This window comes from Centruroides vittatus, unplaced genomic scaffold, assembly GCF_030686945.1.
Source record: "Centruroides vittatus isolate TY-2023 unplaced genomic scaffold, ASM3068694v2 contig_1078, whole genome shotgun sequence".
Lineage (NCBI taxonomy): Eukaryota > Metazoa > Arthropoda > Arachnida > Scorpiones > Buthidae > Centruroides > Centruroides vittatus.
In genome coordinates, this window is record NW_027120693.1 from 517,245 (window position 1) to 532,506 (window position 15,262).

Below are 15,262 nucleotides of genomic sequence, written 5' to 3' on the forward strand. Positions count from 1 at the left end.
TCTTTTTTTTTTTTTAAAGAAAAAGTAATTTAATGATTTCGCATCTTTGGTAAGATTCCTTTCTTTCTGGTGTTGTTTTTTCCCCTCTGTTAAACATAAAATTCCTTCATAAAAATCGCACCGGTTGTTAAGGTATCGCAAAATTTATCTTTGGAATTCCTCCCTTTTATTCGTTGTTTGAAATTCTCTGCTATTCACTGGTCAAAGAATGCCACAAACTAATGCTTTGTTAACAGTAGATCGCTACCGAATTTCGTTCTATTCACTTGTAATGCAGCGGTGCATTGCTCTCAAATGAAATCCCTTTTACGTCTAATTTTTTTAGTGTTTAGATAATAAAAAAAATGGGAGAAATATATTCTTTTATGGTAGAAAAATTGTTTTCTTATTATTTTCTTCGCTTTGATTTTACATATCTAGCATATTAAATCATTTTTGTGATGGTTCTTCATAAACCATGGCAAATTGCATGAGCTTCTTCGGGAGTTCGGACTCTTAAAGAAGGTTGTGCAATTTGTTATTTTTATAAAATTCCAAGCAAAAATTCATACAAAAAGCATATTTTATTATAAATACACCTTTTTCTTCACTTAAATTTTATATATTTACCAGGTTAAATCACGTCTATATTGGTTCCGTTGATGGTTCTTGAAGAATTTTCTTCCGTGTAAAGGTGTGCAATTTATAATATACCAAGCAAGAAAATACTTCCTCCTGATTATATCTTGGATAAATTGCAATTATTTTAATAAATATTTCAAATTTTATACCTTTAAAAGCTCGCATCGCTATAGAAATTGATGTCCCGCATCGTCGAGTCCATCAATATTTTCGAAATAATTAAAAATTTGATGAAGAGAATGCAATTAATTAACTGTCAATAAAAGTGATTTTAATAAAATTCAGGGAAAAAATATTTATAATACAGGAAAAGTTATAGTTAAAAGTGAAATATTTAATTTGCATCGAAAGAATGTATGAGAATTTTACAACTTTTAACTTAATTTGTTTACGTAAACTCAACTTTAAATCATCTTTTGTGCCGCTCCAACATACAGATAGGCTATTGTCAATAGCACGCAGATTAAAATTATATTAAACACTGTTAAATTAAATCGATTATCTACAAAATAATTCATTTATCCGCTCGTCCCAATTTTAAACCGCATATTATGGTTAACAAATCGTGCCATAAACTAATTCCGCAAGGTGGCGCCCGGCAATTGCCATTCCAAAACGCCACCTAGACGAATTAGCCAAGAAGTTTCAGCTATGAAGCGCCACCTTGCGGAAATGGTTGGGTAATTGCAGTTCTGAAGCGTCAACTTTCAGAGTTAGCATATATAATTGCATTTCTAAAGCTCCACCTTTCGGAATTAGTGAAGTAATTGCAACTCTGAAGCCCTCACTTTGTGGTGTTATTATACAATTGCCGTTCTGAAACGCCACCTTGCGGAGTTAGCGTGTATTTGCAATGCTAGTACGAAATTTCAGCTCCAAAGCATCCCTCGCAGAGTTAGCACATAATTACAATTCTGAAGCTCCATCTAACAGTAACCAAATTTTAAAGCTCCACCTTGTGAGGTAAGTAAATAGTTATAGTTCTAAAGCGCCACCTTGTGGGATAAATAAATAGTTATAGTTTTAAGGCGCCACCTTACGGAATTAGTAAATAATTTTGTTCTAAAGCGCCACCTCGAGTAATTTGTTTGCAATCGAAATATAAAAAAGCGCCATCTAGTGGAGATAGTTTAATTTTTTTTTCTAAATCAGCAGTTTCATTAATTAAGGACTTATATTACTGGCTATTAGACCTACTAATGTTTTTTTTACGTTTGAGGTGTAATTATGCATAGATCGAAATAAGAAAAATGTGTGTATAAACGTAGTAAACTTAAAGAAGCTACAAAAAGAAACAGAAATGCCATGCAACGAAGTAAACAAAAAGAATTCATCATTAATCCATATTAATTAATGCTGGACTTTAAATTTGCTGCTAGAGTTAACTGATTATCGATTACATATTTTTAATTATCATTTAACAATTTAAATGCTTGCCTGAATGATCGATTGCTGTGTTGCAACTACAGGACGTTCGCATTGAATTTCCGGTTTGGCTGCGTTCTTACTAGCAAAACCGGAAATTGAATGGGAACTTTCTTTGCCGGTACATTTCTGGATAGAATGACTTATGAAAAAAAATATATATTATTATTATAATTAGATTTTCCGCTTTAATGAGGATATCTTGTAACGTTTACGCTCAATATTGTAATTTTAGTTCGAATGATTGAAGTTTCTCCAGATGTAAAAGTAACTTGCAACACATACTTTCTTGATAATTTTATTTAATTTTGCAAGTAGAAAGTTTTATTTAATAAAAATAAATGTTTACATTTTTATTTTATATGAGAACAGGTGTTTTTCAGCTCTTTAGTACCATCCGCTTTGGACCCCTTTTCGGGATAATGTTTCTTAAATACACAAATTAACGTCCACAGGATTGCATTAAATAGAATTATTTAAAAATTTAAAAAATATACATAATAATAATAAGTAGTTTAACTTTATCTAAGAGTGCCATTCATTTGCTTCTGAATTTGCACTAAATCGAGAGTGGCGCTATACCGAAAGGAGACGTTGGAATCAAATAAAACGTTATTAGTGAGAACGTAGTGACCATTATAATAAGTGATTATAATGTCATAGCAAAGCGACAATTTCCTACTGGGCAACATTACAATTTTAAGGAACTTCTAGTATCTTACAGGACTTCTTATCCTTGATATATGCGGCAATACGTTTGGGCATGGAAGCATACAAGCATCGTACGCTATCCTGCCACAGATTTTTCCACAGACGTTGCAACTCCTGCTCCACATACCTCATAATCATAGGGTGGCCAAAGATGGCATCCCATAAATCCCACAAATCTAGACATAGAGCAGGCCAAAGAAGTGTGGCAGATGATAAACATTCCTGGGGAACCACGCGGTCGAGCATTATCTTGCTGGTAAATGCTCGTTTGTAGCTCTGCCACACGTGAGAACATAACACATCTGTTCGAAAACCTCTAAACAGCAGTATACTGAAAATTCTGAACAGTTCTGAAAGCTTCTGCCAACCTTTTTATAGCTTACTGGAGTAGCGAGTTTAAGGTCCTCTATTAGCATTACCTGGTGAGTAATTGGACCACAGCTGTATTAATTTATATGCTTGATACATGTTTCAATTAAGAGATTTTAATTTCTTGAAGAAGATTTTGAAGTGGTTACACTTGTATTTAATGCAAGTTCATCAGATCCCTGACAGATTCTCAATGAGTGTAGTCCCACCAGTGGATTTAACTTCACTTGGTTCTCGAGGGATTGCACTGAACAACACAAGTTATCTGTGACGCAACACACAGGCGATTTATCAGGGGGGTGCCTCCGAGAGGAATTTATGGAAAACTGGCTCCTGTGCACGTGTTTAGACGCAAGAAACCCAGCTCTTTAATGAGGCACAAACCCGCGACAGTGGTTTATCCACTCGGTTAATGGTGAACACGTTAATATGTATGAAAACGCATATCTTCTCTCAGTATTTAGTGTGTATCTTATAATTTTTACTTGGAATTTACTTTTCTTATTTAAATTATAATATATATCACCTCATACAACTTTATTTTTTTTTACACGTAGGGCAGTGTTAGAAAGGCAAGAAGTCGCTGTGATAAATTGGGAAAAGTGGCAAGAAGGTGTGTAAACCGTTTATGAAAACTCCAACTCAGTTAAGTTTTTCTATAGAGCATTATGATTTTTACCTTCATTCATCTTCTTTTACGCTGAAAAATTGAATAGGGCACATAAAATCTGCACATATTTCCTGTTTTTATATGGGATAAATGTATACGTGTGGGATCAAACGAATTTTTTTTTCCAGGGAAGCACGCCATAAATAGGTGTGAAAGGATGGTTCTGTGGCTTTATATACGTGAAACGAATACGATATAAAAGGGGAAAAAATGAAAGATAGAGGTCAAGATCGCTTGGTTTGAACACGTGAGAAAATACTCGAGAGAAGGGGAAAAAGATGATTGAGTGAAGAAAAATTGTAGCAGAGGAAAAGGCGTGTTTCAATAGGAAAGTTTGGAAGTGAGATGTAAAAATTCAATTTCATTTTTCAAAGACATCTCCTCGCCTTTTCCTTCTTTTTTCCTAAAAATATGTCAGCATTTTTTTTACGCGATATAGAAATAGCCGAATATAAGAAAGAACGAGTATATTATGTATTGCGGGTCTTAGATGTGTGTTTGCACACACTAATTGCCGGGAAATTTAAGAGAATTCTGCAGATTTTTGTGTAAGATGATAAAATTTCAATTGGAAAGAATTTTAGGGATTGTGAATTTTATTACTTAAAAAATACAGGCGTAAAAATTATTTTTTAAACTGAATTTTAATTCGAAAGTGGGGCATCTGTCTCTCAAAGGGCATTTTCTCCAAGTGGCATCTCTCCCGCACTTTCTTCTAGATTCATAGTAATTAACAATAATTTTGACGATTTTATAACAAAGCCATACATACCCAAAAGCCCCCTCAACCTAAAAGAACGTATCTTCACGAAGGAGGACATCTTTCTCTCCCTTAAACGATTATCCTATATAAAAACTCGAAATTTAACAGATTTTACGAGTTGTAAAAGTCGAGTTATGGCTCTACCTATTGTTTAAAAGTAGACATACATATATATATTAAATTAAAATTAATTTATAACATAAAAATACTGTTTTGTTTTGATTTGTTGCAGTGTCCTTGTTGTTGGGATTTGCGGGATGTCTTTTCCTGTTATATATAACCATGCCAGTTGTCATGAGGGTAAGCAGTGCCACAGCAGTTAACCTGTCCATACTCTCTGCAGATTTTTATTCACTTATTATTGGCCTTTACATATTTGATTTTAAGGTAAGTTTAACATAAATTTAGCAATTTATTTAATTTAAATGCTGATTGATTTTAATAATTTCGTACAACACATGATGCACTCCTTCATAGTTATCAGCAAACATGATTAGTGTTTATGGCATGAATAAACACTAATCATGTTTGCTGAACTAATCATGTAAACAAGCATCTACATATGGGGAGGGGAACTATTATATGCATCAAGATATGAGCTAGAACAGCAGCATTATATATACACGTATATGAGCAGAAGCTGATATGAATGCTTCTTTTCACAAATAAGCAGGAACAGCAACTTTATATACACTTATATTTGGGCAGGTGCTGTTAGAAATGCTTATTTGTAGACATAAACATGAGCAGCAACTGTTTATATTTACATAAAAGGGCATAACAAAAAAAATTATTTATAACCAGGAATTCCTTTCAGTTTTCTAAATAATTGTGTACTATTAACTTCTAAAACTCATTTCTTTACGCAAGAAAATACAATTTAAACGTAATAAGTATGACTTTTATGGTAAAAAGTACGTTAATATACAAATAAATCCGATAAAAACACTCGAAAAATCGAGGTTATTATAGAAATTCCCTTCAAAAAAAAAACAAAGTACTATCTCAGGAAGATAAGAGCGACAGACAGGACGTACATATTTTTTTTAATAAATTTTCTAAGAGGAATACTTTGTTTAAGGACTGCGAAATGAATAGAAAAATAATGTTGCGTGCACAAATAAATGCTAAAAATTTCATTTATTTTTACATAAAATAAAAATCGCTTTACATGCAACAAACATGTTCAAAATCAAGTTTTAAAAAAATACATTTTACAAATTGATTTACTTTTAAAAAATAAGAAAAAATTACAAAAATTGATGACAAGTGGAACGAGTAAACTCCATGAAATTTATGCATTTCGTTCAATTTACGTATTTATTTTCGATTACAAATAAAAATCTATAAAAGAATAAACGTGCATTTAGTTACATTCATTACGAATGTAAACGTAAACGTGTAAACATTTTTGGACTTGGAGGACCTTCAAACGTCGAGAAAAGCAAACAAATTTGGGGAATTTTTCTTTGTATAGGAACGTTAGCGTGTGTTTTTGTTCCTTTGTGTTTTCGTGTGTATGTAGGGGGAACGATTTTGTTCACCCACTGTAAAGCTCGAAAACTCCCATGCCTTTTGTCGAAACTTTGCGAAATTTTGCAGGAAGGTTTGTGTATGAGGGGCATCGATGCTCTTAAATTTTGGTGGTTAAAGGTCGAGGGGGTGGGGAGGTAGAGAGGGTCACTTCTCGTATCGCGAGTGGAGTCGGGCTTAATGGAGTTTTTACTCGTTATTAGCATTTACAACTTTTTATAAAACTCATTCCTACTCTCAAAATTAAGCATTTTGCCATTTTATAATAATTAATAAAGTTTTTTTAATAAAAATCTCGGAACAGATGGCGCCACACGCAGTTTTAACTCTTGACGGGAAAGTTACTCAATTCGTTGCTGGATTATTAAATTTTCTTTTATATAAAATAATGTTTTTTTAACTTAAAAAGTATTATAGGAGTAGTAATGATGGTATTTGCATGGAATAATTTCTATGCGTACAAAATAATACGTTCAGAATAATTTCTTATATAATAGCTTGAAATAATATGGAGTAGTAACTACATGCCTCAGTTTTTTATAGAAATTGTTCACATTTATACACTGAAAATACTTGTACAACTGCATAAAGATTAACACCCTTGATAGTAATTACAAAATTAATGCCACTATAAATAGGTCTCAGTTAACAGTGCAACATAATAGTAAATAAACAGTTAAATCAATTCAGTGACTTATTCGGAATAATGCATGAGATTAGCTTTGTAACAATACAAAATACACGAGAGCAACGCAAAATCGTAACTAATACACGACAGCAACGCAAAATCGTAACTGTTACACGAGAGCAACGCAAAATCGTAACTAATACACGACTGCAACGCAAAATCGTAACTAATACACGAGAGCAACGCAAAATCGTAACTAATACACGAGAGCAAAGCAAAATCGTAACAATATGTGAGAGCCACACTTAATCGTAACAATGAATGAGAGCAATAATTTTAAGAGTAAGATAGAGCAGCAACTGCTCATACCTTTAAAACACTGTTAAAATAAAAAGAATAGAAAGTGTGTTGTCTCAAACAAAGGAAAAAATCACTAATTCTCATTATGAAATAAACACCGTTAATGAGAGTAGAGTCTAATATAAAAGCCCTAAGCAAAAACACATAATTAAATAATACAAAAATTAAACATGTTTGTAAATATGGATAGAAGTATTGCAAACAATAGTAAAGTATGCTTACACGTTATCTATCGTTTTCTATTAATTATCATGATTTTATGACCATTAATTTGCTGAATTGACATGCATTTTTGCCAAAATTCAATTTTTTAAATAACTTTTATGATTCTAATCATCTGCATGATCAGCAATAGAATGCTCCCGGTCTTCCCTGAAAGGCAGCATCAATTCAACGATTACCAAATTGTATCATGTGATTATTTTCAGTTAAATTTTTGAAATATTTGATTTATTTCAGTTAACAATAACGAAGAATTATTACACGGAAGAAATTTAATTCCAAATTAAGTTGTTATTACCTATTATTTTCTCGCGTATTCTTACTGTTAAGTATATTATAAAGTAGATACTACGTAGAAAACTTCTTAACGTGTTTTTCTCTTCTCCTTCTTTTTTATTTTACAGTTTCACTGGTTGTACAGTTTATCATTTGTACTCGTTGTTACTGGTGTGATCGTGTATTCAGTCAAACCCACCCCAATTGCCACTGCCCATTACAGAGAGATGTCTGCAGGTGAGATGCAAGGTGATGTTGAATTAGCTAATCAGACACCCTGTAGTACAGTAACCTATAATTCTGTTGGCAGCACAAGAGATGAATCGGGGAGGGAACTAGTGTGGAACAAAGCTGCCACAGTAGTTTCTGTATCGCACTCTGTGAGTGTACACGCTAGAGATCAAGACGAACCCAACCTTGATAGAAGAAATGGATCAGCAGGATTCCTACAAGAGAACGGATGCTGATAGATAAGTGATGAATACTGTGCCAAAAATAAAATCTGTGCTCAATTTATGGCTCGTTACGGATTCCACGTGCTGGAAACGTAGCCATTTTTTGCCCAATGAAGTATCGAAACTATACACAACAGCTGCCAACATTTTACACCAAAAATTCCCCCACGAATTGTACAAAAATGGAGACACAAAATCGAACAATTCTCATCCCTGGTGCACAATTGTGTTTGTTCAAAACAGTGAGGAAGAAACAAACATGATATGCTGTACATAATTATATATTATATTATATATATATATATATATATATATATATATATATATACATACATATATATATATGAATATAATGTATACACAGACATCATAGGTGGTTGCGTGTACACCTAAAAACTGTTGTGTGAAGTCTTCACGTATTCATATTGTTTTTTCAAGGTTTAAATGAATTTTTAATTTAAAAATTTTAGGTGATATAAAAAGAAATAGAGGTCCAAACATCTGTTAAACAATTTTTAATCGCTGCACTCTCTTAAAATTTTCACTGTTTCTTAACAAAGAAACACGTTATGGTGTTTAAGGATAGTCAATTTATATATATATAATATAATATATATATATATATATACTCTGATATACAGTTCAAGCTGTGGGAGTGTTAAGATAAAGTTCAAGGCTCAAAAAACACGTGAAATTCATTGAAAAATTGTGTCAAATTTCGTTAAAATCCCCACAAGTTTGTGCCTGTGATGAAACATAAAAAAAAACAACAAAAAGATAAATGTGATGTTCTGCGAGGCTTTTTATTCTCAGACTGATGATCAAAGACTTTTTAACAATGTAAAACAGCAAGAAAGAAACACGTTCAATGTTCAAGTTCCTGAATTTATCAACGTCAAAATTATATATATATATATATATATATATAAAGGTAACAACTATTGGAAAACAACGTTTCAAAGTAGGAATCATCTGAACAGGAGGAAAACACGAGAAAGAACAAGAAAAATTCGTAGTTTCATTACACAGTTGCAATTGTTATAATTAAATTTTTTCTTCTTCTTTTTTTTTGTATAAAAATAAAGAAATTTTTTAAAAATTTAATATTAATAAAACTGTAAAAAAAACTGTCCAAAATATATCTGAAATTTCGTTGATTCAGATGTATTCGTGAAGGCTCAAGTGATGCGGAGGATGCTGATGACGAATGACGAATTTTTAATGATTTAATTTAAAAAAAAAGGAAAAATAAATAAATAAAAATTTATTAATTAAATAAATAAAAATAAAAATTGTGTAAGAAATAATATTTATAAATTATTTCTTTCTTTCTCGGATTCATACTTCACTTTATTGTATCAATTATACGCATTCTGGACACGATATTTACATAAGTACTTGATTAAATTTACTATTTTTTGGGAGAGGAACCATTTTTTTTTAATATTAAAATATATTCTTCCGATTCTCGAGATGTGTAATTGAATTATTTTAAGTGCTTCTAACCAACGTTTCCAGAGTTATCCGTGATAAAAGACAAGGATGCTGGAAGGATGAAGAGGAGCAAGATCCAAGATGGAGATTGTTCGAATCGTTTTTCTTGTTAGATTTTTATTACTTTATACTTCTTTTAAAGCGTTATTTAGAGCCTTCTTTTCTCCATTTCCATAATAAACGCTATTAAAAATATATATTACCCTTATTAAAGAAGTAATTTCCTGTTTGTTTGTCTGACCGGTTTTTTTCTATAATCATACATTTATAGAGATATTTAAAGGGGATTAAACTCTTAAACACAGTCTTTGCTAAACAAATAAACCATTAAAGTGAAAGAATCATTTAGGATAAATACTGATGCTGATTTTAATAGGATCTTGCTGCATCTTTCGATATAAAATGCGTTCTTTTTTTTCTTTCTTTATTATTTTGCATAATTGTGTTACTTCTATTGAAAAATTTGTCTTTTTTCACTTCTTCTTACTCTTCTTTATTTTAATTCGTTAATCTGTTTGTCTGTACAAAGCTTATTTATCAAGAAATTCACTCAGAATCTCTGGAATTTGGTTTACAAATTTGATTTTTCAGTATCATAGGTACCCTTTTTTTAAAGAAAATTAATTGTAATATACAGGTATTAAAAAATATAATGTCCTTTACATAAAATTAAAGTTTTTATTTTAATTAATAAAAGTTTTCATTTTTTTCTTCTATTCGGAATTAATTTTATTCTCATTCTCTGCTTTGTATGAAATTAACAATGTGATGCTATGTTAAACATTTATCAAGAAAAAATTATTTTGTAATTTTTTTTATAATTTTTAACATTTCTTGGATATTTCTAAAAACTTTTAATGTATTTTTCTTTGTATAAATTTATTTAATAAATTTTTTAGTTTTTTAATGCTTAAACTCAGCATCTCTCTCTCTCTGTTTGGCTGCCTCTTACAATCCCAAATTTCTAAAAATATTTCAGAATTTTTTTAATGTAAAATAATCTTAAAAATTTTCATTTTTTAAGCATTAATAACCAAATTAATCTAAAATTTTTAATAATTTTTCTCAATATTTAAACGAATTTATCTTCCTTTTCTTCGTCTCTCTGCCATTCTCCTATGCTAATTTAGTCATTAAAAAGTCTTATTTTCAGCCAAACATTCAAACCAATAAACTCGTATCATAGTTCTATCTTAGAATTTGTAATAATCTGTAGTAAAATAGCGCAAAATTTTCCATTTTAAGAGCCAATTTACGTACAAGTTAAGCCGATTTTAAGTCTATCCATTAATCAAGTGGAGCAGGATATTCGGGCACAAAATTTGTGAATTTGATAGCCTGAAGGCATGAAAAATTGAGAACGATGAGTAATTGAATGATAAGAAAAAACATTATTGGATAATACGTTCATTAAACAATTACAGAGAAGTAAGCGAAGTGTTATAATTGATGCTTTTTTAACACAGTTTAACACATTATTTTAATGGTGAGGTGCGAGAAAAAAAGGCTCTTGTGCAAGAAATAAAAAAGTTTTCCGCCTCCTAAAATGTCTCTCTTATAATTACAAGCAATAATTACTTTATTTATTTAATGTGAATTGTGTATGCTGGGTGTAAAAAAGTTAATAACACCTAAAGTATGAAGTGAAGAATGCCAGACTTCACATCTCCTACAGGTAATATCAAATTTCACACCTGTTAGGAGTGAAGAATGTTAGAATTTCACAAATTTAAAGATGAAGAAGTGATGACGAGTATTACTCTGCACATTTCTTGAGAGTAAGAATGCTAAAATGATACAGCACAGTTGCAGAGATGGTGTCTCAGAGAAGTAGTTTGCACATCCTCTAGAAAGTGCATTAAAGCAGAAGATGAACTTCGTATGAGGACATAACGAGGATAGTAGGAGAAGGGATTGGTGGTGCAAATACTAAGCTTACTTTCAGATATGGTTGCATGGAAGATTTCTGCATCTTCTCTGCTTCTTTCCTACATTCTCTTTACACCTCTCCTGTAGAAGCACGTCTCGCAACTTCTGCTTTAATGAACTTGTAGAGGATGCTCAAACTAACATTCTCCCACAATTTAACACTCCTTTTCACTCATTCTAACAACCTTAATCACTAGAAGTGTGTAATCTGACACTTCATCCCTGATAGACATGCACTCTCCTACTCTTCATCTTTAACGTTCAGAAGGATAGGGGTGTGAACGTTAAGCTTATTTTCGGAGTTACTTTTGAAGGCAAATCGAGTGTTCTAAATTCTATCAGAGGTGAGAGTGTATAGTAAATTATTTGAAGGTATAAAGAACTAGACTATTTTGATAAAACAGCTCCTCTGAGCCTCTTAAATCATTTATATAAACAACAAATTACTGAAGATCTTCGAAACTTTTAAAGTATCATAAACAAGATTTGGAGAAAAATGCTCTTTATGGACGTTTATTATTAGAGATAAATTGATTTAAATCTATTGTTTTTTTATTGTTTACATTTAATCTTGATTTATGTAACCAAGAATGTAAAGTTGATGCGTTTAGTTCCCTTCCTTCCCTGTTTAAAAGCTTTCTGATGGATCCCTGTATTACTTAATTTTACTGTAGTCTAACGTGGCTCTTTGCCAGAGTGTTAAATCTTTATTCTCTAGATAATCGCTAGAAATTGATACTAGAGGAGGATGTACGAAAGGAAAAAAACGTTTTACTGCATTTCTTCTTCGACTAATACAATTATCTGGTACATTATTTAGTGTTATAACACTGCAGAAACACTTCTTTATGATTATTACAACGTTTATGTTGAGACGTGATATTGTTTGTTGGGTTTTTTTTTTTTTTTTTTTTTTTGTTAATATTTCTGTCATCAATAAATATAAATTATGATTTACGCTTATAAAGCTGTACGTTTCTTCTCTTCCTTTCAACGTTTTCCATATTTAATAACGTGGAAAGCCTTGAAAATAAAAAGAGAAATCATTGAAAACAACGTTTTCTAATGCTCAAACTTGTTCGAATTTAATCATCAAAACGTTTTCTAACGGTTTTTACAATGTTTTTACGTTATCTTAAATAAAAATATGATACAAAATTAATTATAGAGGAATTAAGTTAAGAATATTAGCGTAACAGTTAATATCTGGATATTCAGATTAAGGAGAAGATGGAGAATGTCGATGCTAATCTCACGTATTAGTGGAGTTAAAATTAATCTTTTTGCATAATTTTTTGTTGAATCTTAATGTTATTCTTAAGATTGGAGATTATTTTTGTATATTTCGGGTATTTTTCTAAAATGATTCACGTTTGTTGAAATGTATCTTGTTTATCATCCTCTTCTTCATCTTACGATGCACCGAGGAGTAATACAATTATCTTGTAATGGATGAGCTGAATCTGCAGTTAAAAAGTTGGAAAATATAAAAAATTTTGCTTTAAAATTATGTAAAAATGAGTAAAATAAATCAGAGTATTTGAATTATCTTGAACGTTACTCAACATCAAGATCGATGGTGAGCAACAAGCATTTTAAGATGAACAGAAGCTCTGTTAACCATACAAATGAAATTTCTTTAAGATCGTGCTTATACAGTGCTGAACAATAAATTGTACAAGTTTAACAAGCATTTTTCTATTATAAATCAGCTTAACTTAGTAATATCTGCACTGAATTTCTCACGAATATTGTTGTTTCAATATATACGTGACGATATCTTGCATAGAAATATAATTGAATTTTGGCGTGTCGTTATGTTTTACTATAAGAAATAGAAAAATACAAAAAAGTTTTCAATTTCCTAATGGAAAACCAATAATTTATAATGTTTTCCTAATATATAAAGCTTAATTCTGCCTTCTCTCGACTAAATATCAAATGAAGAAGAAACTATATTTAGAGTTGAAAATTCAAATAAAAATTCTAAAATTCTTAAATTAGACTTTGGAATTTTCAATTTTTTTCATTCGACTATTCAAATTTTTAATAAACCAATCAAAATCTTTTAAAAAATGAAAGTTACAAATATACATAAAACTGTCCAAGCGCCATTTTGAAAAATTCCGTTTCAAAATGGTGCCATTAACTATTTGTAATAAAATTCGCACATTTTATTTTAAAAATTAATTAAATTTTAAATTATTTCTACATTTTTAAATTAAATTTAGGTATTATTTAAGATTACATATTGTTCAGTGGACAAAAAATGGCGTCGTTCTGGGTTTCAAGTTTTGATGTATTTTCATAAATCCAAGTGAATTTTATCAAACTGGATTAAATATAAATTAAATACATTTATTTAAGTGTTTAAACACGATAAACAATGCAAAAGATTAGTTTCATTTACCTCAATGGTACAAAATGGCGGCCGCCGTCTTGTATCCTCATGGACACCAAGTCTTATAATTCATTTCTAACGACAGAAAACTAGAATTTATATCGCTGTACTCTTAATAGAAGGTATTTTAGTTAATTATACCTTTCTAGAACATGTTATGCTTTTTATTTCAAGGATTTACACGAGATCAATGTAGAGTATCTTTATTATCGGGGCGATAAGAATATACATTATTAAAGAAATTTTACAGGTTAAATATGTTAAATTTAATTATTTTTACATAAAAAATCATTTTCTTTGTTCAAAAATATCATATATTTATATAAAACAGTTAAATATTAATTAAGATATCAGTTTGAAAAATGCTAAGCGACTGATCCTTGCTCTTCAACTAGGAATATGGCACGTAACTGGTCGCTCATATCTTACATTTGTATAAAAAATCTATTTTTAGACATTAGAGTGCTTTATCTGCATTGCCCCGCATCATAATTTAAATAAAAAGTGATAAAATTCCAAAATATTTAGCCAAAAAAATAGCCCAACGTCTTAATAATCTTCTATTCCTCTTGAGCTTCTTTATAGATATTTAGACCTATCTCTTCCCTTAGCATTTAAATTTTAAAAACTCTTCAAATAAATTTTGAAAGAAATATTGAAAAGTCTGGGACGAAAAAGTACCTCGTGCTGTATGACCACACAGCGCCATCTTTTGTAACTATTAATAATTAATTCTAAAAAAAAGCGTTTCTCTAATTGATTCTTGTTATCTTCTATTTTAAAATTATTTTAAACTGTAAATTATTAAAATTAGGGCCTCTCTGACGTCACCCTATAATTCTATTTGGAACCATTTAATGAACTAACTTTGTTTCCAAATACAGTACTTGTTAGCAGCGTGTTGCATTTGATTATTGTTTCTGTTCCGTAAATTTTTTGTTTCAAAACACACGACATTAAAACAAAAAGAATTTACTATTTGGCATGTGTTTTAATGCAAAAATATTTAAATAATATTCATATTTAGCATAGATACATAACGATCTTTCAGCTTCCAATAGCTGTATTGCTACGAAAGTGTTGTAATAAATATTTCTGCCACTTCGAGCACTGCAGTCGCTTTGAGCCATAAGTTTGGCTCGATAACAGCTACAGTCATCTGTAAACGTTTAATTTTTTTTTTTTTTTTTTTTTTTAAAGATGAAATTTTTCTCCATTTTAAAGGATTGTTTGTAAATACAGTTTTGAACATTATTCATTCGTAAATGTGCTTTTATTAATATTAGATGAACTATTGCAGGATGCAGTGACGAAGGCGGCATGGTAAATATTATTTACAACTGATATTGTGTTTATTAATGAAATAATAATTAAAGGTGAACCAGAAACGTTTAGGAATAGATTA

At 30.5% G+C, this 15,262-nt stretch overlaps 1 protein-coding gene across 2 annotated transcripts in view; it reads left to right on the plus strand.

Annotated features, from left to right (window-relative positions):
* Nucleotides 1–8,344, plus strand: part of LOC136973975 (solute carrier family 35 member F1-like) — a 192,396-nt gene extending 184,052 nt beyond the window's left edge. Inside the window, exons 6-9 of one of the 2 annotated variants that reach the window (XM_067268760.1) lie at nucleotides 3,684–3,739; nucleotides 4,792–4,946; nucleotides 7,707–7,815; nucleotides 7,889–8,344. In XM_067268760.1, coding sequence (XP_067124861.1) covers nucleotides 3,684–3,739; nucleotides 4,792–4,946; nucleotides 7,707–7,815; nucleotides 7,889–7,917 — 349 coding nt within the window. In that variant the 3' untranslated portion in view covers nucleotides 7,918–8,344. Of the gene's footprint in view, nucleotides 1–3,683; nucleotides 3,740–4,791; nucleotides 4,947–7,706 lie in introns of both variants that reach the window. The other variant, XM_067268751.1, reaches the window with a different exon arrangement.
* Nucleotides 8,345–15,262: the final 6,918 nt, after the last annotated feature.